This window comes from Peromyscus maniculatus, chromosome X (assembly GCF_049852395.1).
Source record: "Peromyscus maniculatus bairdii isolate BWxNUB_F1_BW_parent chromosome X, HU_Pman_BW_mat_3.1, whole genome shotgun sequence".
In the NCBI taxonomy this organism is placed as follows: Eukaryota; Metazoa; Chordata; class Mammalia; order Rodentia; family Cricetidae; genus Peromyscus; species Peromyscus maniculatus.
This window is the reverse complement of record NC_134875.1, coordinates 117,430,656-117,456,689: the sequence shown is the minus strand read 5'-3', so window position 1 is coordinate 117,456,689 and position 26,034 is coordinate 117,430,656. Positions and strand designations below refer to the sequence as shown.

The 26,034-nt window shown below is 38.1% G+C and overlaps 1 protein-coding gene across 2 annotated transcripts in view; it reads left to right on the top strand.

The window, feature by feature from the left end:
• The window catches only part of Glra2 (glycine receptor alpha 2), a 216,365-nt gene that overhangs the window by 46,775 nt on the left and 143,556 nt on the right, over window positions 1-26,034 (top strand). For both annotated transcript variants that reach the window (XM_006973195.4, XM_076561803.1), the window contains 2 exons: window positions 22,529-22,611; window positions 25,893-26,030. In XM_006973195.4, coding sequence (XP_006973257.1) covers window positions 22,529-22,611; window positions 25,893-26,030 — 221 coding nt within the window. The remainder of the gene's footprint in view (window positions 1-22,528; window positions 22,612-25,892; window positions 26,031-26,034) is intronic.

The following is a 26,034-nucleotide window of genomic DNA, read 5'->3' as shown; positions in this document are numbered from 1 at the left end:
GGGATGGATCCTGATGCCACTGCCTGGGGGCCCCCTAAACAGTTCAAGCTAAATAACTTTTTCACCTATCCAGGGGGCCTACTCCAGTACCATGGGGAATCCTCAGCTATTGGTCCACAGTTCAAGCATTTCCACTAGTTTGGCTGGCCATCTCTGTACATTTTCCCATCATGATCTCAATGTCCCTTGCTCATAGACTCCCTCATCTATCTCATCAATTGGACTCCAGGAGCTCGGCCTGGCACCCGACTGTGGATCTCTGCATCTGCTTCCATCAGTCATTAGATGAGGGCTCTATGATGACAGTTAGGGTATTCAGCCATCTGATCACGGGAGTAGGCCAGTTCAGGTACCCTCTCAACTATTGCCAGTAGTCTAAGGTGGGGTCATCCTTGTGGATTCCTGGGAACTTCCCTAGCACCCTGTTACTACCAATGCCATGATGTCTTCAGTTATCATGTTATCTCCTTCTTTGCTTTCCCATTCTGTCCCTGTTCCAGCTCAAACCTCCCATTCCCCCTATATTCTCATCTGCCATCCCTTGCACTCTATTACCCTTCCCCCATGCCCAGCTTGTTCATGAAGATCTCATCTATTTTTCTTCACTGGGCAATCTATGCATCCTTTCTAGGGTCCTCCCTGCTAGCTAGCCTCCCTGGAGTTGTGGGTTGCAGTCTGGTTATCCTTTGCTTTACATCTAGTATCCACTTATGAGTGAGTACATATCATGTTTGTTCTTCTGAGTCTGGATTACCTCACTCAGGATGATATTTTCTAGTTCCATCCATTTGCCTGTAAATTTCATGATGTCATTGTATTTCTCTACTGAGTAGTACTCCATTGTGAATATGTACTACATTTTCTTAGTCCATTCTTCAATTGAGGGACATCTAGGTTGTTTCCAGGCTCTGTCTATTATGAATAATGCTGCTATGAACATAGTTGAGCATGTGTCCTTGTGATGCAGTTGAACATTCCTTGGGTATATGCCCAAGAGTGGTATAGCTGGGTCTTGAGGAAGATCCCAAATTTTCTGAAAAACCAACATACTGATTTCCAAAGTGACTGTACAAGTTTGCACTCACACCAACAGTAGAGGAGTGTTCCACTTACTCCACAACCTCTATAACATAAGCTGTCCTCAGTGTTTTTTTTATCTTAGTCATTCTGATAGGTGTAAGATGGTATCTCATAGTTGTTTTGATTTGCATTTCACTGATGACTAAGGATGCTGGGCAATTCCTTAAATGTCTCTTGGCCACCTGAGGTTCTCCCATTGAGAATTCTCTGTTTAGCTCTATAGCCCATTTTCCAACTGGATTGTTAGGTATTTTGATGTCTAGTGTCTTGAGTTCTTTAATATATTTTGCAGATCATCCCTCTGTCAGATGTGGGGTGGGTGAAGTTCTTTTCCTATTCTGAAGGCTGCTGTTTTGTCTTATTGACTGTTTCCTTTGTCCTACAAAAGCTTCTCAGTTTCAAGAGGTCCCATTTATTAATTGTTGCTCTTAGTGTCTGTGCTACTGGTGTTATATTTAGGAAGTGGTCTCCTGTGCCAATGCATTCAAGACTACTTCATACTTTTTCTTCTATTAAGTTCAGTGTAACTGGATTTATGTTCAGGTCTTTGATCCACTTGGACTAGAGTTTTGTACATGGTGACAGATATGGATCTATTTGCAATCTTCTACATGTTGACATCCAGTTATGCCAGCATCATTGTTGAAGATGTTTTCTTTTTTCCATTGTACACTTTTGGCTTCTTTGTCAAAAATCAGGTGATTATAAGTGTGTGGATTAATTTCAGAGTCTTCAATTCGATTCCATTGGTCCACATGTCAGTTTTTATGCCAATACCAAGCTGTTTTTATTACTGTAGCTCTACAGTAGAGCTTGAAGTCAGGGATGGTGATGCCTCCAGAGGTTGCTTTATTGTACAAGATTCTTTTAGCTATCCTGTTTTTTTTCCATATGAAGTTGAGTATTGTTCTTTCCAAGTCTGTGAAGAATTGTGTTGGGATTTTGATGGGGATTGCACTGAATCTGTAGATTGCTTTTGGTAAGACTGCCATTTTTACTATGTTAATCCTACCTATCCATGAGCATGGGAGATCTTTCCATTTTCTGATATCTTCTTCAATTTCTTTCTTTGGAGATTTAAAGTTCTTGTCATACCAGTCCTTCACTTGCTTGGTTAGAGTTACCTCAAGGTATTTTTTATTATTTGTGGCTATTGTAAAGAGTGATGGTTCCCTGATTTCTTTCTCAGCCCTTTTATCATTTGTATAAAGTAGGGCTACTGATTTTTTTTTTAGTTAATCTTGTATCCTGCCACCTTACTGAAGGAGTTTATCAGCTGTAGGAGTTCCCTGGTAGAATTTTTGCAGTCACTTATGTATACTGTCATATCATCTGCAAATAGTGAAAAGTTTCACTTCTTCCTTTCCAATTTCTATCCCGCCGCCACCGCCGCCACCACCACCACCACCACCACCACCACCATCACCCAGCTACCAGCTTGCTTCTTAAGTCCATTTGATTGGAAAGTCTTTTTCCAGCCTTTTACTCTGAGGTAGTGTCTGTCTTTGAAGTTGAGGTGTGTTTCTTGTATGCAGCAGAAGAATGGATCCTGTTTTCATATCCATTCTGTTAGCCTGTCTTTTTAGAGGCAAATTGAGACCTTTGATGTTAAGGGATATTAATGACCAATGATTGTTAATTCCTGTTAGGTTTTTTGGTGGTAGTTGTAAGGAAAGGGGGCTGGCTAAAGAAACATACCCAGACCCTGGATCCAGAAGTAGGGAAAGATGGCTCAGATCAGGGCAGAAAGAAACACATTTTGGCTCAAATCAGAGCCATCTCTGCCCCTGGCCAACTGATTTGTGAAATCAACCAACCACAGAGCAGCACAGTAGAACCCTGGGACCCAAGTCAACTCCTGGTAGACTCTACTCCCAAGACTTCATGTGTAAACTGCCCTGCCTGGTGAGTTAGGAAAATGGCTGTTCTCTCCACCCTGGTAGAGGCAGCTACTCTCCTGGACTCCTCCTTCCCATATCAATCTCTTTCTCAAAAGAGTTTTGGGTGTCAAAATCTTCATTCACTGGCATAGAGAAGATCGTTCCTGAGATGTCCCTCAGGGGAAAAGTAAGAGAGAGCTGAAAGAGCAGAGAAAGGAGGAGCTGAACAAAAGATCCTTACTGAGACGTCCCTCAGTGGACAAAACAAGAGAGCTGAAAAGGTAACTTTTCTCCAGAGCTGGAGGAGATTGCTACATTTCTGCAGCGGTTTCCCCTTTTGCAGAGTGAAGCAAAAGAAGCAACATCTTAAGCAAGAGAAGCAGAGCTCTGCTAGGAAGCCCCCATAAGAGGGTGCTGTGCAAAGCTCAGCTGTAGTGGCTCTCCAGGAGAGGAGCAGGATTGCTATATCCCGCAGAGAGACCATCCCCCATCAGTTCCAGGCCTGACTTTCCTGAGAAGTCATAAAAATTTCCCTTCCAGGTTTGGGCTGCTTCTTTGCAGTTCCAGCCGTCAGAGCTGTGCTAAATAGCTCCAGGTGTCTGGGACACCTTCAGGGTAGAGCTGTTGTTCTGAGTAGTTCGAGGTGTCCAGGATACCTTGCCCTCCAGCGCTGAACTGTCTCTTTGCAGCTTCAGGGCTGTCCTAAGCACCTAAGGGGGTTGCCTGACTCCCCATGTAGTCAGAACACTTTTCCCCAGAGTTGTTGCAACAAATTCACTTACATTTTTGGTGCCCAAACAAGGGACCAAACCCACAGAGTTTCAACCAGTTTAATTATAGTAGTGTTGTGTGTTTCTTTTCTTTGGTACTTGTTGGTGTGGGATTATCTATTGCCTATGTTTTCATGGGTGTATCTAACTTCCTTAAATTGGATTTTTCCTTCTAGTGCTTTCTGTAGGGTTAGATTTGTGGATAGGTATTGTTTAAATCTGGTTTTATCATGGAATATTTTGTTTATTCCATCTGTTGTGATTGAGAGTTTTGCTGGCATCCATGGTCTCTTGGTGTCTGCATAACGTCTGTCCAGGACCTTCTGGCTTTCAGAGTCTGCATTGATAAGTCAGGTGTTATTCTGATGGGTCTGCCTTTATATGTTACTTGGCCTTTTTCATTTGCAGCTCTTAATATTTTTTTCTTTATTCTGTATGTTTAGTGGATTGATTATTATGTGCTAAGGGGTCTTTTTGTGGATCCAGTCTATTTGGTGTTCTGTAAGCTTCTTGTATCTTCATAGGCATTTTCTTCTTATGTTGAGAAAGTTTTCTTCTATGATTTTGTTGAATATATTTTCTGTGCCTTTCAGTTGGTATTATTCTTCTTCTATCCCTATTATTCTTAGGTTTGGTCTTTTCATGATGTCCCAAATTTCCTGGACATTTTGTGTTACAACATTTTGGCTTTAGTGTTTTCTTTGATGAATCTATTTCCTCTATTGTATCTTCAATGCCAGAGAGTCTCTTTTCCATACCTTGCATTCTGTTGGTTATGCTTGCATCTATAGTTCCTGTTTGTTTACTCAGATTTTTCGTTTCCAGCATTCCCTCTGTGTCTTCTTTATTGCCTCTATTTCAGTTTTCAAATCTTGGACTGTTTCCTTCACCTGTTTAATTGCTTTTTATTGGCTTTCTTTAAGGGATTTATTGATTTCTTCCACTTTTTGTTTGTTTTTTCCTCAATTTCTTTAAGGGAATGTTTCATTTCCTCTTTAAAGGCCTCTATCATCTTCTTAAAATCATTTTTTAAGGTCAATTTCTCCTATTTCTTCTGCGTTGGTATGTTCAGGTCTTGCTGATGTAGAACCACTAGGTTCTAATAGAGCCATATTCATCTGTATGTTGTTGACTTTAATTTTTCACTAGCATCTACCAATCTCTTCCTCCACTCAATGCAAGTGGTGTCTGTACCTGAGAAAGGCTCTCTTGGTTCAACTGAAACTCTTGGTCTATTTAGGGATCTTGGTGAATCTGTGCTGATGGACTCTGTGACTCAGGGAGCAGCTCTTAGTCCAATGGGTGTTGGCAGGCTCTGTCTCAGGTAGCAGTTGCAGTCTCCAAGAAAGGGTGGGGTTTGGGGGAGGTGGTGCTTGAGGGTGACAGGATCTGGTAGGGGATGGTGGTAGTCCAACCTGTCTGTAGGAGACTTGCCTACAGGCCTGAAACTGGAACTGCAGTGGGTGGTGGTGTGGGAGGCACAGTGTTGTGCCCCTGGACCCAGAACCTTGAGGCTGGGTGTTTGGCTATGAGGACAAAGACTCACCTCTTAGTCTAGTCAACACTGCCCTTAAAATATCTTAAAATGTTTTATTTGTTTCATGATTTTAAATGAAAAACAGACAGCAAATCCCCAAAGAAACATCTTAGCTTCCCAGTGTTAAGAACTGATCCTCTCCAAGGAATAAACATTATCAGATATATAACCTTCACTGCAGAGCAGGAACTCTTGGGTGCATGTTACTGAGTAACAGGATATATTACAGCTATTTAGCAAAGTTGGACAGTCTCAATTGAAAGAAAAGCTTGAGTTGTAAAGACACTCTGGGAAGAGTAAAGTTCTTATTTTTTTCTGCCTTGTATTTTAGTTACTACAATACTTGAGTGATGCAAAAGAACATGGATTTTTTTGAATCATAGTATTTTTTTTAAATTATAGATCTTTAGAGTCACACTCAATCTTTGACACTTACCAAGTTCCAGGATCTGTAAAATCCAATTACTTTCATTGTAAGACATGGATCAACATATCCATCTGTGGACATATTCTCATGAAAATTAAAGATGTAGACACCAGAAAACATTTCATTAAAAGGGCCAGATTGTAGTCGTTTCAATTGTGTAGGCTAAATGACAACTTTGTGTGTCATTTATTTCAAAATCAACTATAGAAGAAATGCAAACAATAATTCGATTTTGCAGGAAAATGCTGATACACAAGACCTCATTGTTTAGCTATGGTTGGCTAGACCCTGACAGAGACAATATAAAACTACTTGCCATGGAGTCATATATGATAATTAAAGCCTGAATCCAAAAAAGAATGTTCTTTTTGAATAATAAGCTTTTTTCAGTAATATTTTACCTCTTCTGACAGATTAGGACAGTGTACTGTACAAGAGAGACTTAGTACACCAAATAACTATTGACATTTCAAACATCCCTTATAAAGTACCCCTTTACTCTCTTATTTTATTTACCATCCCCCAAGAATGAGCAATTAATATTCTTTTAAATACTTTTCACAAGTTTGCAGACTCACCACCATTTAAGAACCTATTCTTTTATATAATTATTATATAATTTGGCTCTTTACTGCATATTCCATTCTTATACCTAGTAATTCCAGAGCTTGTGGTTTACTGTCTAGTATCTTATGAAATGTAGTAGGCTGCTTATTTGGGAAATGTGGCAGTACTGCTGCTTTCAGAAAGAATCATAAATTCCCTGGATGCCCATTGCATTGTTAAGGAAACAATATTCTGCATGATAATCCATTTGTCTGGTGTAAGATGCTGTGTTGGGCATGACCTAAGTTGATGTGACCTGATAGAATGGGACATATGTAGAGCATGATGCTGGAAAGGAGAGTTATAAAAAGTAACACAGTGTATCAGCTGCTTCAGCTAATCCTTTGGGCCTTGGGTGGTGTTTGTGCTAGTAAATACCTAGCAGTGTGCACTGCTGAAATAAAATCAGTCTGTTGTTATTTCTTTTCATACAGTTAAGATTTCTCTGTTCTATATCAGTGAAGGATATATGTTACACCAACATAGGTCCAGAGGCAATTGTTGTATCTCTGGTTCTGAAATGTGACACATGACTCATTGCTTAGATTCTGAGGAGTTTGTCCATTGGCAGGTTGTGGATAGTCTCTGAAATCTGAGGAAGAAAATCTTTGGTGAAGGAGAATACAGATGCCACATTCAAGAAACACAAGCTATTGGCAAATTTGAACTGCAGAAAGTCTAATTATTTTCCTAAAAGGGTTTTCAATGAGCCAGACAATATACTGGGCATAAAAGATCCAGAGCTCAGTAAAATGTGGTCCTTGCCTTAAAACAGCTCCATTTTAATGAGACATGTGGACACATAATCAATTAAAAAATAATAATAAATAAAAGCAAGGAAAAGAAAATTAGTCATAACTTTTCAAATTGTGTTCTCAAAATACTCCTGGAATTTCGGTGTCAGTGTCTGCCTTTTTCAGGCATTAGACTCAATTATTTAGTGGCCAAGGAGTTATTAGTATTAATATATTCCCAGCAGAAGACTTGATTTAAGTTGGAAGTGAAACAGGCTATAGTTGTTGATTTTTCAAAGGTGCCGAAAAATAAAACACAAGGAGAAATGTCTAATCCATTGTTTTCATTACAAACATGACCACAATTCCCAACACTGTATATACGCTTTCCAAATGGCAAAAGCTTAAACGAAGTAGTAGTGGATTCGAAGTCCATAACCCCTGATTCCAATGTTTAAGACACACGAGGGAAAGTCAAATAGGTATTTTCAATGGGAATCAAATGTCTTAGCAAATTTCTAACCATTGATGCAAGACACAGCACTTGTTGATGAAAACATGTCAAAACAAATTTTGTCCAATTCTGTTCAGATTAGTTGTTTAATATTGACTTCTGGTCTAGTTTCATTTCTTTGGCTGTGGTAAATACCTTGACAAAAATCAGCTTAGGGGATCAAAGGGTTTATTTAAACTTCTAATTCCAGGTTACAGTTCATCATTGGAGGGAAGTTAAGGCAGGAGATTCAGACAGCTAGTAACATCAGTTCCACAGTGAAGAGCACAGAAAAAGGAATGCACACGTTTACTTGTTTGCTTGCTTGTGCTAAGGTTTCTCTACTCTTACACAGTTCATGATCCCCTTCCCATGGAATAGAAATGCCCACACTGTGCTGGGTCTCTCCATATCATAAATTAAAGCAGTTACTCACAGATATGTCCACAGGCTAACTCAACATACACAATTTGTCACTGAGACTCTTTCCAGCTGGTTCTAGCTTGTGTCAAGGTACCTATCAAAATTAGCAACCACAACTTCCCTAATTTGTTTTATCATACTCCAATACTTTAAAGTATTTTGCTGACTTGCCAAATTAATCATCCATGACCAAAGTATGAAGGATATACATCTTGCTTTATTCATCTTCTTTAGAGAAAGTCAGATTCTAAGTTTGTATTTCTTAAAAATGCACAACTCCATAGGAATCAGGTGAGACTTTTGAGTAACATATGTTATAATTTATCCAAAACATTTCATTGAGTTTATTATAACAAATGGTAGTAAGAGTCAGGATATCATAGGACATGTTAGGTCAAATAAAAGGAAAAGGTAGATGGTGAACAGTTTAGAAGAAGAGAAGTTTGTCTAACATGTCTAGTGTCTCATTATTGGTAATGGTTTTCTTCCTTTAAATTACATCACTTCTGAGAGTCCCCCATCCTACTTTCATTCTATTTCTGTGACAAGAAACTGTGACCTAAAGCAACTTGAATAGGAAAGGGTTTGTTTAGCGTATGATTTCATATCGAAGTCTAACATTAAGGAAAGTCAGGGCAGGAACTTAAGGTATGAATCACGGAGGAATGCTACTTTCTGGCTACCTCTATGACTTTACCTCCTGAAAGGCTGAGAACTGGGTTATTGTTCAGTCCTTGCATCTGGGTATCTAAGCCATCAGAGTCATCCAGCAATGGCTAATACCAGAGATACTCAGAAGTCAGTAGTTGTTCTATCTAGGAGGCTGGGTAGCATAGGAGTCCCAATCTGGTGCCAAAGGCTTAGAGGGTTCCTGGAGAACCATTGGTCCTCTGTATATTTTAGAAGCCCAGAAAAGCTTTTTCTAATATAAGTGAAGGACACAGTGGCGGCAGCAGCAGCAGCAGCAGCAGCAGGAACAATAGGGTAAATTAACTCAATGGCAAGAGGAAAGGCCAAGTGAGCAAAGATTATATAATCTTTCTTCACTTATGAGCAACCCCCTTTTTAATCTGGGTTATTACCAGAAGGTGCCACCCACATTTTCAGTGGGTATTCCCATGTCAATTAAGGCAATTAAGACAATTCCTCCATTGAGGCTTCCTGCTCAGATTACTTTAATTTGTGGCAAGTTGACATTTAAAACCAACTGTCACACTCTCTCAAACCACCAATAATTATAGAATTGCTTCTGTACAAAACATCCCACATCACCAAAGCTTCTGCTTGCCTCATAATCAACCTTTGCATCAGTTTAAACCTCTGTTTATAGCACTGGAGATAACATGTCTGCAAATCCTTTTTGATTCAGTTCCCAATTATAGGTGTTGATGATTCAGTCTCCCACCTTCCTCATACTGCTTGAGTTGTATTATAAAAGCCCTGAGGACTGATATTCCTTGTCCCTCTACTGATACATTGCAGATATCACTGAGAGTGGGTAGAGTGTAGGTTACTAGACACAGACACCCAACAGTGGCCCCTAAACTATCCTGTCTGATGACCAATTCTATCTTCACATAAAAGGCCATTTTTTTCCACAATTGCTTCCCATTCTTGACTCATATTGGGGCCTGATTCAAGAGCTTCAAAGGATTCTGACTCTAGTTACAGAATGATTTTTAATAGAACAAGATAAAAGAATATTCTTTATTTAGATGCTAGAACTGAAAATAAAATGTACACTGAACTGAGACTTACCTACGTGTTATGATGATGCTTTGGTTATTTTACTCATGATTTTGACGAGTCTCAGAAACACACATTTATTAGTTATGAAAAGCTGTGGTCCCTTCTAGACTGTGTTTATATATTATAATCCAAGAAAACTATATACCCATTTTGTAATCCCCTATCCAAATATTCATTAGTTTTGTGACTTAACTTAATGCAGTAATTAATGACTATAACATAAGCACCCACACCAGAATTAAGCAGTAAATCATGGAGGTGCTGGGAAATGCCATGAAAACCACATGATTCCGTTCTTCTTAGAGACAAGGTTCTGTGAGTGCAAAGAGCTGGCATGTACTATACTGGTGGATTAAGCAGGAGCTAAACTAAGTGGTTTTATGTAGGGCAGATTTGGGGCCTTCAAAAATGGACCAGCGGGAGTAAAATTATGAAGGCATTGAAAGTGTGTTCTCATAATTTCTGGAAAGCTCTGTTGAGTTCCTGATTGAACTCACAGCTTGAACATATATGAGATGTCAAAATCCATCCCCACAGTGACACACTTCCTTCAACAGGGCCACACCTCCTAATAGTGCCACTCTCTATGGGCCAAGCATTCAAACATGTGAGTCTATGGGGTCCATACCTGTTCAAAGCACCATACTACTTGTCTTTGACTTCATCTGCCTGGACTAGCAATAGAAAGATTTCCCTCCATTTGGAAGTAACTTTCCACTGCATTAACATTAATCAGTTTTCTCTCCAGGTAATGATGTAGAGACAGAATGACAAGAAGGAGTCTTGGGGCAACAAGAAAGCTACATTTCCTTCCCTCATTCAATCTGTCCTCTAAGATTGCAACAGGTCTCTCCAGCCTCACCAGATCACCATTCTGACTCAGTTTCCTCTCCAAAATGGTACTTAATCAGGAAAGCAGACAAAATCCAGCAGTCCTTCTAGCTCTATATCAACTTTTCTCTTCCTCCCAAGCTGCAAAGCTCCTTCCTGATGAATTAAAATGTTTCCTCATGTTGTTTATAGTTTGAGAACAAGAAGAAATCCTTCATTTCATGGTGACTGCTTCAAATTGCTTTTAGATTTCATAACCCTTCCCTCCGAAAGTAAATATTTAACCACAGTAGGGGGAAAACTGATTTTGAAACAGTATAGGGAAGTTTGAAATACCTGTGATTTAAGAGGTGAGTTTAAAACCATCAATGATAGTCTGAACTATGACAATTGTGGAGCAAATTTCACAATCCCAATCCCAACCATTTTGGCCTTTGTTTCTGTGGGCATTTTCAGAATGTTAAGACTTGTATACTTTTAGATGATTATACAGAGATGATTGACTGGCTCAATGATTGGCTAGATATGAAGGGGAATTTGATCAAAATGTAGGTTTAAGTCAAAAGAGTTTAAAGGCCAGCCTGTTGTTACTCATTACCTAAGTCATCTTATTTCAGAAAGCTTCTGGTAAAGCTGACTTATGCTGACAAGGGCTTTTTCTTGGTCCATACTGCTGCCTTTGAAAGAATCCCTGCATAAGCATAATGTAACTGTGGCTCTTTCAAGACATATAAACTACTTTGGTACATTTTCCTAGATTACATTCTAGAGCAGTGGTTTTCAACATTCTTAATGCTGTGACCCTTCAATACAGTTCCTCCTGTTATGGTGACCCCCAACCATAAAATCATTTTGTTGTTACTCCATAACTGTAATTTTGCTACTGTGATGAATTGTAATGTAAATATTTTTGGAGACAGAGGTTTGTTAAAGGGGTTGCAACCCACAAGTTTGAGAACCACTGCTCTAGAGGAAAGACACTCCATTTGAAAAGGGAACTTTTACAAGTTTGCAAAGCTTGGCAGTCTCTCTACAAGTTTCACCATGTTTGAATCATTTAAAAATGACAAATATCTGTACTATAGAAGGTGTGCTGGTGATCACTGGGCAGTAATTAAAAGACAGATAATTGGATACATAGATAATTATGAAGTTTTTATACTCCTGGAGCAAAGCCATTGATTACTGAGTTCCTTCAAAGAACAATGAAACAACAACAAAAAGACATCTCATTTCAGTAGGATTATTGAGCAGTCAGATGGAAGATATAAAGCAGAAGGTGGGCTAGGCCATTAATGATAAAATGCTATAGAAGTAGATGTCAATTCTGAGAATCAGGAAGACTTAGATTCAGATCCAATGTTACTAAGTGACTATAAGAAGTCATTTCACATTTCTCAGAACTGTAGTTATTTTTCAGTGCTTTATTCATACTACATCTTCAATGAATCTCTTAGAGAATAAAAGGAAAGAAAGTGGAGAGACAGTTCTTCCTACAACCCACCCTAACATAGATTTACACATTTCCTATTTAGCACCTAAGCCATCCAAATTCTACTCACTTTCCATACTTAGTACAAAGTAGATACTCTCTTGACCTTGTGTTTCCTCCTCTGGGGAGGCAAATGCAAAATAACAGGAGTAACAATCGCATATCTTTTCAGATAATAATTAGGCTGGTTCTGGATCTCCCATTTTAGCTATTTGTTAAGAGTAAACTTAGTGACTGTGCTTGATTTTATGTGGAACTTTTCCTGGGGAGAGATGAACATGTGTTTATTTATCTATTCACCTTCCATCTGTCACTAGCAACACACCCCAGAACAAAGAAAGGATTCTACTCAACTGTAGCTTGGTGAATCAATGAATTCATCAGGGTTGCCTATAGGCACATGGGTAAATGAGCAACTTATAGGAACATAGGTTCTCAGAAATAGTTGTATCACGGGAAAGGCACATTTGAAACTTGGGTAATGATTTACAAAAGCTACATTACTGAAGTTTTCTGCTCAATTGTGGGTCACTCCACCAAAGAGTCTCCTCTCTCCCCGAAATTTTTTATTTTTTTATATAACCTTAAAAAGGGCCAACTTTCATCAGTTTCTTAAAGCATAAGGCCCTCACTTCTCCCTCGAGGACTGAGTGCTTCAATTTAACGAAGATATACATCACTGTCCCATCAAGGATAAATCATCCTTCCTGGGTGTGGGGGTGCACACCTTTAATCCCCACACTTAGGAGGCAGTGGTAGGTAGATCACTGTGAGTTCAAGGCCAACCTGGTGTACATAGTAAGCTCCAGGCCAGCAAGGACTACATAGTAAAACCCTGACTCAAAAAAAAAAAAAAGAATCATCTTACTTTCTCAGCACTTTTTGCCACTATAAGAGCAGTTAACCATCCTCCTGTAGTTACCGCACTAGAAATGTTTGTGCTGTTACATAATAATGGATTAACACATACTATTATGTTCCCATCTGTCAGAGGTAGAAAGTTACTTTGGTTTGCTCAAAACCATATCTGCATTTTCATAGAATGCTGCCACTTGATCTGGACACCCTCTCTTTTGTCAAAAGTGAGATGATCCCAAACAAAATGCTAAAGTCATTGCTATCTAGGTCTTTTTATCTCTCTCCACCTCACTGCTATTCAGAGCCATAACATTGGATACAGAGTGACAAGAATCAAGTCATTTCTTATTATTTTAATGTACTGGCTAGTAGCAGTTTATCTTCAAAACTGCTTGGATGTGTAATTAAACACTAGACATGAAATGACTTTAAAGTTTATTTAAATCTGCTGGTTGGAGCTCTTTTTTCTGGTGTTCAGTTTAGCCTTCTCCTTACTCGACACCTTCAAAACATTTTTATTCAGGAAATACGAAAGCATTTGGAAGTTCTAGCTGCAGATTTATCCATTGCTCTCCAAGTGGAATCCAATCCAGATTTGGACTTAATTAACATAAGCCAACCATATGTGTGCACATTTTCTGAAAGGACCACACACAGATGGGAAGAGTTATTATATTTTTGTCCCTCCTAACTGGTATTGCTCAATGCATATGGGTATTTCCTGTGATGTCTTTTTAATGTTTGGTAAACACGGACCTTTCTACTCAGTCATTGAAATTTGAGGCAGAAAAGAGAACTAGAACAGCTGAGGATCCAGACAATGTTGCCTTCAGTGTCCTCTACATCTCAAGTTCAAAAGGAAGAAACAAAAGCAGTGGGGTTGCTTATTTGGAATCAACTGAGAGAAAATTGTAATCTCTCAGCTCTGGACCAACCTGCAGATGTGGGCCAGTCTAAGACAGTAATGAAAACATGACATGCCTCTGCTGCCCAGTTACACTACTCTAAAGCCTGGGTTGTTGTTGCTTTAATTGTATCTAGTTTCACACCTCCTTATAAGACTTTCAGTATCGGAGTCTGCTCTTGGAAATGTGGGTACCAGACCCAGGAATTTAGCAGCTGGTTTACATAAAGACAGATATCCCTATCAGTACTTGAACATCTTCCTAGCTTTGCATTTTAGTAGTCATAAGAACCTGTGGTTAAATATTTACTAGTTGATTACAATGAACAGCGAGGAATTGGTAGGATTTGAGCAAGGGCAGATTAAGATTATTCTAGATGTCAACTCCTAACAATTTACACCATGTGTATGTGAAGAACCTTATCAGATATAGTCATACCTGTGCTTATCCATGGGTCAGAGGATTAGGAAAACAAATGGGGCATGGAGTGAACAGCACATTCTCCATAATGTATATGGTGAGTGAACTCAAAGCAGTAACTTCACTACACTGTTTCCATAAGAATGATTTTAAATGTTTTATTCTTTCCTGTCTGGCCATTGGGCTAATAATTATTTTGTGGAATTCTAAAGCTCCTTGTGTGTGTGTGTGTGTGTGTGTGTGTGTGTGTGTGTGTGTGTGTGTGTGTGTGTGTGTGCATACCTTTTTTTCAGCATCAACTGATTTGTTCAAGATACCTTTCTCTGTATTTAGGATGTTATTCAGTGTGGGTTCTTATCTAGGTCCCAAAGGTAGGCCCATTCTGTTTAGATGTATGACTTACATTATAAAAATAAAAGGACTGTTTAGGCTTGGAAAAACAAGACTCTAAATGGAGAATTGGAAAAAATAAAACTTAAATGTTGAAGAATAGTGGGTGTGGTGTGAATGCCTTTAATTCCAGCACTTGGAGGCAGAGGCAGGCTGAGCTCTGTGAATTTGAGAATAGTCTGGTCAGCATTGTGAGCTCTAGGCAAGACAGGACTACACAATGATACCCTGCCTCAAAAGAAGTTGAAAAATAAACTCTTAACTAATAAATATTTCCTAGTCAAAGTGCAACTTTCTTCTTGAAGAAATTCTTCTTTCAACTGTTGGACATAAGATGCCCCCAAATATTGCCAAAATATTGCTCTATACAGTTATAGCCTAGGTGGAATCTTGCCTAACATCAAGTCCTCTTCCTAACAGATCTCCTGGTCTTCTTGCTGCATTCACTATAGTGTTGGTTGCCAGGAAACTAATCTTGGCTTCATTGCCTTGACTCTACCAACATGCTCTCTAGGACGACCTTGATTATCTCTCTTTTGTCTCATTGCCCTAATACAATCACATAATAGCCTACCTGGAGCTATGTGTCCTACCCTGATGTAAAAATGAAAGGGATATTTCCAAAAAAATCTAAATAGCCCCTGGGATGCCATCAGCTCTACATGGTCTTCTCATTAAAGGTACCTGAGAATGTAAATTCTCACAAAAACCCCTCCGATGCTGTTCATATTGACCACAGATTAAAATTCAGAATGTTAAGTACAGCCAGCCTAGCAGAACATTTTAATCCACCAATCCCCTATTAATTATTTTATTCCCTTTCTTAATGTGTGAAATTTATTAATGATGTACTTTAAAAAAGATTCATTTATTTTATTTTATTTCAAGTTTGTGAATGTTTTGCCTGCATGTATTTTGAGTTGTGAGCTGCCATGTGGGTGTTGGAAATCAAATGCTGGTTCTTTGGAAGACGAATTACTCTTTTTAAGCCATCTCCCCAGATCCTAATGATGCAGTTTTAACTTGACTTCTAACTTACCCCTGAGATACTTCTACGTTTGAACTCTAGATGGGTTATGATGACAGTCTTCTTTAATTCTCATTGTATCAGGTCAAATCTTTCTAATACTAGACTGTCACATGTTTCAGAAATTTTAAGATCCTCTGATGAACAATTTAACAGATCTAAACATTACAGTAAGGCCATCTTTATGTTCTCAAGGAAAGATTGGATTTTATTCTACAATGTCAGACAATAAAGCTATCTTCATTAGGGTTTCTATTGCTGTGATAAAACAACAAAAGTAACTTGGGGAGGAAAACAATTTGGCTTACAGCTTATAGCCCATCATTCAATGAGGACAGGAACTCAAGGCAGAACCCTGGATGTGGGAACTTATGCAGAGGCCATAAAGGAATGCTTTTTTCTAACTTGCTTCTTATGGCTTGCTTAGCCTGCTTTCTTATAGAACTCAAGATCACCAGCAATGATTGTTACCACTGTAGTAATCTGAGCCTTCCTATATCAATCATCAATCAAGAAAATATCCTATATATTTGCCTCCATGGAAATCCTATGAAGGCGTTTTCTCTATTTAGAATCCATCTTCCCAAATGACCTAACTTGAGTCACATTGGCATAAAAACTAGCCAGCTCATAGCCCAGGGGGTGTAATAGCTATATAACCTTTATGTCCCATTTGTCAGGAAGTCACTAATTAAAAAAAAAAATGCCATTACTTGCTCTTTAGGTTTGCATCAGCTTCTTTTCTTTTCTTTTTTCTATAAATATTTATTTATTCATTATGTATACAGTGATCTGCCTGCATGTATGTCTGTAGGCCAGAAGAAGGCATCAGCTCTCATTACACATGATTGGGAGCCACCATGTGGGTGCTAGGAATTGAACTCAGGACTTCTGGAGGAACAGCCAGTGCTCTTAACCTCTGAGCCATCTCTCCAGCCCCTGCATCAGCTTCAAGAGGGTAAATTTACCTACAAAAGGAAAGCCTTATTTCTGGTTACCCTTAATTACAGTTCAGGATCACAGAACTGTCAAGCAGCATAGGTAGGTGGGCAAGCAAGGAAGTTAGGAGATTCACTGGAATAGAGCTAAAATTTTAACACTTGACTTTCTATGAGTCTTATTTGCTTTAAGACTCAAGAAACCTGCTGTTTGCCATCATGATGTGGTTTTAAATTACTGATTTCCATTGTTCTCATAGTGCAGGCCCAGCCTAACTGTGGCTCAAGTACAGACAGTGCATTTTGGCACTTTGCTTTGAGTTTATTCAGTTTATTTCTAATGAAAAATTTGCTAGCACCTAACAAAAAGGCTCTGGCAAGCTTTCCTGGATTTCCTTGATAGTCCTGTAATTTAGTTATGCTCTGTGGGCTCTGATAACCAGCATCCTTCCTTCCAAAGCCGTTGTCATTTCCTAGTCCCATAGAATGAAAGTCTGAAAACCGTTCCAGGATGCTGATGCATTCATTGGTTCAGTGAATATTTGTTGAATGTCTACTTTGTGCAAGGAATGGTTTTTAGACTGTGTAAGAAAATGCCAGCCTTTATGTACTTGCACTGTAGTAAAGGAGAAAGGTCACAAAAATTTTAGAAATACAAATTAGTTTATTTAAAACAGGATAAATATTATAAGCTATTTATAATATCAGCATCTACCAATAACTTAAGCTTTAAGCAAGATATATCCCCAGGAGTTGGCTTTATGAGCAAGGTGAACTGAAGAAGGGGAGAAGGAAAGGAGAACATATGGAAGGTGGGGAAACAGATTTCTGTACTTTGCTTTAGTTTTTACCTTTAAAATCTAAACGCTTGCTCAGCCTTCTTATTCTTGGGAAAGATCTATGGCCTCTGGGAATTTTCTTCCTTATTTGTGCATAAAGGAATGGGTATTTCTCTGAATATGTATGTATATGTGTATGTATGCACTGACTGCGGGAAAATGAATGATAATGCTTTAGGAAATGAGTTCTTTAACTCAGAAGGAAGCAGGCAGCCCTCAGATCATTGGCTTTAGATGCAGTGGTCTTAATATTTCAGGCTATGGAGAAAAGAACAAATTTGGCATGTTATAGGCAGTGCCTGGTAACGTGAAGTCTGAGCTTCAGAAAAAAATTGAAGAATAACTGAATTTTAAATAAAATATGTAACACTGTGAGATCCATCAAAATGTAATTTGTTTTGTTATTTAGTTTTTCACATCAAACCATTTTAGTACAATTTCTACATCTTGGTACAAAATAATATAGAGTTTGTTGTTTGTTTGTTTTTAATTTAAATCACGTACAGTCTTTTTCATAACAATGAGGTGATAGTTATTTTGGGAGGTTCTGGTCTGGGAAGAAAGCACAAAGGAATGTTCTGGTGGTGACGAGATTGTTTTAAGTCTGGATCAGAATGTTTATTACTAGGATAGATGTAAATCTAAAAAGTCATCAAACTGCAATTTTAGGTTTCTGTCATTTTACTCTGTTTAGTGTATATGTCAAAGGAAAGGGGGGGGGGACCTATGTTAGACTTCCAGATGTATGTTAAACCAGACATCATAAGTTTGAACCTCTGCAATTCATGCAGGACCAATTAGATTTTACAGTCCCTTCCTATTTGCTCGTCCAATGACATGATTTAACAAAGTATACAGCTGCTAGCCCTCTGTTTGATTATCGGTGCTCATTGTGTTCTAAATGTAAAACTTGTCTTAAAAGAAATGTAGGGAAGCAAGGGGAAAAAAAATCACCCAGTGAGCTCTCATCTAAAACAAAATTCAGGGATTGTTTCATGTTTGTGGGGGAATTTTTCTCAGTGTATTCAGTCATCTGTGCTGTTAATAAAATTCTGTGTCCCTGTGGGATTGTTAGATCTGACAGAAAGACAGGAGTAATTACATGAGAGTTTCTCAGCTCCCTCAACAAATGTGGACAGTTCAGTTTGCAGAAGAATCCAGTGCAGTGAGCCTATGGTGATGAGCAGCAGACTTGAGCTGTCACAATAACAACTGCATAGTCTTTAAATGACACCCACTTCCATTATTATTATTTTCTAACTTCTCAAAGGTAAAGCTTTCAAAAATCTAATGAATTTCCCAGATTTTCTGCCGTTGATCCACTTTATCCACACCATTTGCATATTGTTATATGTCAAACATGGTAGCTTTTCCTTTTTTAAATTGAAAAGCTATAACTATGTATGTATTTGTGGGGCAAAAGTGACATTAAAGTTTATAAATACAATATGGGGTAATTAAATGAAGCTAGTTAACTTATTCCTCACCCTCAAATGCTTATTTTTTTTTGTGGTGAGAACATTTGGAATTTACTCGCAGCAATTTTGAGATGTATAACACATTATTTATTAAATTCAAAATATTGAACAATAAGTCTAACAGAAAACCACTCCCTTCTTCCTAATTAAGGCTTCGTACTTGTTTATAAAATATTTACAGGAAAAAAGTCAGAGAAGAACATACTATTGTATGATGGAAATACTACTCCTCTGAAAATGAAAAAGAAAAACAAATTCATTGAAAGCCAATGGATCTTTTTGAGTTACCACAACTCCATTTTGTAAAAACCAGCTATTTATTTATTGATTGATTGATTCATTCATTCATTCATTCACTCTTCATTCATTCATTTATTAGCTAGAGATTTTGTCCTTGCTTTTGTTCATTGTCCTTATTTTGAAGGGTTTATGATATCAATAGCAAAAACCTGCATTTTCCAAAACAAGTCTTCACAAGGGAAATCTGTAGTTATCCATCCATTTACATCTACAAATGAACTCTAAAATTGATAAATATTATTTTTTCATGTCTAAAAATGATATTTTAAGCCAGATCTTTAAAGCTCAAAACCACCTATTCCTTGCTCCCATGGAGTTTGGATTCTCAGGATGCCCTCAAAAGGACAGCTTACTCGGTTAGTAATGAGGTGAACACTGGATCTTAATGCAAACAGTATAGGCTGGCCAGGGTCCACGGAAGAGTCTACCAACCAGCTGAGGATTCTAATCGGAGGGATATTCAATGAATCTAAGCACACTTAGTTCTTTAGTCCATTCTCTTTATTTCTCTAAGTCAATTCTATCTACACAATTTCTTTTCTGCTCTCTTATTTAGCTCCTCTTGGTCCCTCCTGCTCTCAGTCCCTCCAGCTCTCAGTCCCTTCTGCTATTCTCTCATCATTCTCCCTAGTTCTTTCCCTCTCTGTCCTCATCTTTGTTCTTCTCCATCAATCCTATTCTCCCAGTGCTCTCAGAGAACTAGCGTATATACCCACACAGTAATTCTTTAGTAAAACAATGTGAGGCTTGAAGTTTTCAGGGTCTCAGAGAGAGGTGATAAGGACCCACACAAAGCAATTAATTGTCAGCTTCCAATTACAACCCAAAAGGGGAGTGACAAAAGGGGAGTTCTCTGGCAGGATCAACTAAAGGCTAAGACCAATTAGGGAATTTGTGTGCTCAAACTATAATCTAGAAATGGCGAGGTAGAGCATTAGGGGTCAGTAAGTCACAAGAAAGCAAACTGTCTTTGGCGCCACTTTTCCCACTCATCCTGGCTGCAGCTGCTTTCTGATAGGGAGGGGGACATATGCTAGGTGGCTAAGCAACCTATGTCAGAGCATGTAGTATTTGGTTAGTTAAAGCACTTTCAGAGTAATTGCTGAGGAGAAAATCTAGGAATAGCACCTGGCTGAGGAGGAATAAAAACTTAATTTGCACAAGAAAGAAGCTTGGCACCTATTGCCTGTCTGGCCTTGTAGACAATCTCCTTGGGTCAGAGGGAAGTAATTGCCTTAACTCAGTATCTAGCAAATGGCTAAAACCTCATCCCAGGAATGTGAGCAGTAAATCTCTTGAAGTTAGGGTTTTGTGTAAATAACCTGGGGTGAAGGTAAGGGGTTGAGGATTTAATCGTTAGTGGTTCTTTTCTCTATCTGTGAGTGAGATGAACTAATGTTTATCTATGTGCAGTTTTGTCCTTGGAAAAAGGTATCTTTGCTGAAATACTTTTTGTCTGGAGAATGGCCCTGGACAGATATATGTTAATGAAAAATAAACACAGCTGGGGACAATTGCCCAATTACCCCAAATGTATAGGGCAAGTTGTGTCCAAGATTGAGATGCAATTGTGAGATTACATGTACACTAACATGGAGATACATGGTAAATGGGGAGAATCATAGATGTTATTGCACAAGAAGTTTACAACAAGAGACAGGCAATTCATTCACAAGGCAGTAATTCCATAACGCCTTGCATGATGGTTTCCTCTAACAGAACCCTTAGTTCTGATAGGTTGACCTTCTGAACTCTAATTGTCACTGCTGTATACTCTCATGGACTTTCGATACCAGTGGCTCTCAATAGGATCTGATAATAAGATTATAATAGAAAAAATGCAGAATAAAATAAAATTTTCTAGTTCTACCTTTCAGCTATTATTTTGAAAAGAAACTTTTCATTTCTTGAAGATAAGAAAGCTGATAATGGATTTTATAAACATTTTTAAACAGCCTATACTTATCAACACAGATACTCCAGAATAAATAAAGAATAAAAACAAATAAAAACTAACCATGAATATTTCCAACAACTAGAAATATCTACTTTTAACACAGGGATGCATTTGTTTCCAAGACTGAATACATTTTTCCGTGATCATTGCTTTGTGTCATGCTTGTCCCCATCACTGCTGTGTTTTAATGTCTTTGACAACCGTCAACATGGACTCCTTATTCTCACTTCATATCTCAAGGTTTTTCTTTTTCTAAAAAATGTGTGCTATAATTTTCTTGTGCTTGAAAAGAATACAAAATGAACCATAGAAAACAAAGAGAAGCAGATCGGGAGGTAATTTGAGAATGAGCATAATGGCAAAGGAGATTTGGGGTGAAAGTGTCAGAGTCACATGAATCTTTGGATATGAAAAATGATTGAGATACAACAAGTAAAACTTGGAGCCATGAAGTATTAGCATCAAATTGGAGTGAAAATCATATATCCTACTTCCTAATTTGATCAGTGAGGAACAACTGTTTATTCAAGTTTTAACATCTTGCTTTGGGTACAATGTAGTTTTAGGAAGTATTGGGAAGGGAACATAGCTCTGTTGATTATCAGTTCTAATTGGTTTCCTTGATTCTTACAAGTACAAAGAATTTCAGAGCAAGAGGTGAGCATCAATCCTATGAGAAATCAACAGTAAAATGGTGGAAAAGAGATGATAGCTCAATAAATATCTTGATTTAAGGCCCAATGTGAAGAAGGTAGAGCTCAGAACAGTTCAACGAGGAAAGAGATCAGTCACCTCCACTGCATGCAAGGCAATGAAGACTGTATAAACCACTATTTTAAGTATGCTTTTCTCACTCAAGCATTCCTTGCTCTAAACCTGTGGAAATCCTAGAATGAATGCCACTAGAATGCCTAGAATGTTGCTAATTCATCCATGTGGATTAGTAAATGAAAAGCTTGTGAAGCCAAGTATTTGCCCATTTGATGGAAGGAGAACCCTTCCTTATCTGTTCACATCATGGCACATATACCTGGGATATAATTCTTAAACATAATAAACTTTATGTCTTTGTTTATCATTGTGGGAGAGAGCCTATTGTTCATATTACAACTTTTTATCTTGAGATAAGCATCATTGTTATAGAGAATCAGAATCTGGAAGTGAGGAATACTCAGAATCTGGAGGTTGAAAAGTAGAGGGAGGGCTTATAATGAAGTGTTAAAATATTTTGTAAAGTTATCAACAGCTATTCTTCATTAAAACAAAGTTTTGCCCTATGAGCTTAGATTTTAGTATTTGAACCATATTTTGTTAATGATAGATGGATTTTTGTCTCTCAAGGATTATACTTCACAGATTTTAAAGTAGATTCTACTTTTTTTTTCTTTATTAAGGCTCACCTTGACTTTATCTTGTCCCATGGACCTAAAGAACTTTCCAATGGATGTTCAGACTTGTACAATGCAGCTGGAGAGTTGTAAGTCATCACTGTTAAATGACTGCTTGCTTGTCGTAACCACTGGCATGCCTCTTTTAGTGGATCAATAAGGAATAAATATTTGTAAGGCTCATTCGCTACAAATTTTCCAACACTCAAGGTCTTAATGGAGGATGAGTGTTTAATAGGAGAAGCTCATTATCAGTACAGCAAGACAAACTTTAAGTTCAAAATACTAAATAAATTTCTCTTCCTAAGAAAAAAAACCACCAAGTCTGATTTAGCAATATTTTCTATGAAATGAAAAAAATTTCCTTTGATAATTGTGATTATTAGCCATCTTGCTTTTATAAAGAATCACTGTCTAATTAGAAAATTATATTATATTATATTTTATATTTCTTTTGGTTTTACACTCATATAGATCAAAGTATCCAAAGGGATACTAGAAATAAGGGACTCTTGCTTTGAGAATAAGACATGAAGCCCTTAATCATAGGAGATTCAAAAAGGAGAGGCATGAGGACTAAAGTTCAGCAGGGATATGCTAGCCTAAAATGCTCAAGGCCTTGGGTTTGATCCTCAGCAATACAAAGTAATATAAATAAATCAATAAAATGTTAAGGGGCATAAGTTGACATGGAATAAGAGTTGGCATCTTCCTTAGAGAAGCAATGGATATGCTAAGACATGAGGAAGTAAAAAGGGACATACCATCTACTTTGTCTCCTTTATGCTCTGACTTTGCTGCCACTGAAATCATTGAAATGTGCCATAAGTTGGTCATGCCTCCAAGGCAGTGGGATTTTCAGTTAAGATACATGAAATTGAGATCAACCTGGTAGACTCCGTCCAGGCAGGTCCAGTCCCCTCCTCCCAGGCTGAGCCAAGCATCCCTGCATAAGCCCCAGGTTTCAAACAGCCAACTCATGCAATGAGCACAGGACCTGGTACCACTGCCTGGATGCCTCCCAAACAAATCAAGCCAATCAACTGTCTCACCTCTTCAGAGGGCCTGATCCAGTTGGGGGCCCCTCAGCCATTGGTTCATGGTTCATGTGTTTCCATTCATTTGGCTATTTGCCCCTGTGCTTTATCCAAACTTGGTCTCAACAATTCTCGCTCATATAAACCCTCCTCTTTCTCACTAATTGAAATCCCTCCACCCGGGGCCTAGCCATGAATCTCTGCATCCAGTTCCCTCAGTCATTGGAGGAGGTGGAAATGGGTGGTAGGCTGGGGGGAAGGGGAGGGGCCGGGAGAGGGGAGAACAAGGGAATCCATGGCTGATATGTAGAACTAAATTATATTGTAAAATAAAATAAAATAAAAATACATGAAATTTCCTCTGGCTTGCTCTTGTCAGTTTCTCTGTTTACAAAGTCCAAAAACATAATAAGTGCTACTGACTTACAGGGATGTTAGGAGATTTAATGAGGCAGCGGCAAGGAAATACTTTTAACTTCTTGCTTTATAAAAATAGTAAGTGTAAAAAGACACATAGACTATTGCTTAAAAAGAAATGGCGATGGGCTTCTTTCTATGATTTAAAGTCACTACAGATTCCCTTGAAACTCCTTATAGAAATAAACAAAATAACAAAAATATTTTTTTAGATGTTGTCAGAGATAAAATGAGAATTTTTACTTATAATGCATTATATGTATTTATTTATTCCGCATTGTCCCTTCTCTTGAGAAGAGAGTTGAGAAAAACATTGTTATACATAATGAGTGTCTCTTCTACTACCCTACGTCTTCCTAGCCTCGACTCAATCATTTCATTGTTCTCTGTAGAGCAGGACCCAGATCTATCCAATGAGGCTCAAATAAGGCTTAAAAAGCTTGGGTTAGTAGATTTGCTTTGTCCTATGAAGTTGTTGGAAGTAGCTAGGATATATTCATACAGATTGGCAATGGGAGATATAGGTTAGCCACTGGTTTTATTGGACCATCGATATTTGAACAGGATCCATACTCTAGTTTTCTGTTTTCTATAATTTTATTTTTTTTGCCTCTAAAATGCTCAAAAGAATGTAGACATCAAATAAATTTGCCATTGATTTCTAGGTAGGGTTGGTAGGTCACTATCCTGTAGTAAGCAAGAATAAGAATTTATAAACTAAATAAATATGGCACAGTTATTAGGCATCTTCATCTTCATCGAATATTCTTTGTTCTCACTAGTCTGCTTTCCACAGTTCAAATAACAAGGAAAAAAAACAAGGAGAGCAAAGAAATAATGAGTGAAAAATTACTAGCTGTCATTTCCAGGATGGAGAAATATGCAGATACATTGACAAATAATGACCCAATTAACTATCATACTTTCTATTTTTTCTATGATTCTAGTCATATAACAATTGAACCTTACAAAATAGGGAACCTGTTTTACTTCATGAGAATAATGAGTGGGGAGATTTAGCAATACATATATAATTGTTCTTGTGGGATTTGTTTTTGTTTTGAGATAGGGTCTCATGCAGCTTTGGACTAGCTATGTAGTCAAGGATGACCTTGAACTTCTGATATTCCTGCTTCCACCTCTCAAGTTCGGGATCTACAGGCACATGCCACCACTTGCTGTTTTTTTATGGTGCTGGGAATTGAACCTAGGACCTTGTCCATGTTAGGCAACAACTGTATCAACGGGGCTACACACCTAGCTCCTGTGTGTGTTACTGTTCTTGGTTTACGTATTGTACAAGGTCCCCTTAAATGACTTGCATATAGCCTTTCACACTTGCTAAAATGACTGAGAATTTATTCTCAGTAATTAACATAAGTTTCCTACAAGTAAAGCTAACACTCCAGAAGGGGCCAAATGTGCACTTGTAATACTCGCAGGCAGGCCTATAATGAATTCATTCTCATTAAACATTTCAAAAGGAATGGTTTCATTTGAAATACTAAGACTGGCACCATGAATTGGATTGTCTTATTGAACTGCCACAGACACAGCTCTTTTAAGAGAAGAAAAATCTTCAAAGGGTTTTGGTGTTTGTTTATGTGTTTGTTCTTCAGAGAAAGTTAGTGAATAAAGAGGCAGGAGATAAAAGATTCTATAGATTCCTTTATCTCGTTATACACACTCATACACACACACACACACACACACACACACACACACACACACACACAATTAAATAGAAATACCTTGATGTGTTCAATTTCTCTGCATCTGATGACATGTAGTTGTTGTGAAGGCTGTAGCTCTTATTAAGACTGCGCATGAAATGATTCCCCTGCTTGTCCACTTCTGTAGATAGAATTCAGTTTCCTAGGAAAGAAACATTGTTTGTTACTACTTCTTTCTTCCAGTTGGTTACACCATGAATGATCTGATATTCGAGTGGTTAAGTGATGGTCCAGTACAAGTTGCTGAAGGACTCACTCTGCCCCAGTTTATTTTGAAAGAAGAGAAAGAGCTTGGCTACTGCACAAAACACTACAACACTGGTAA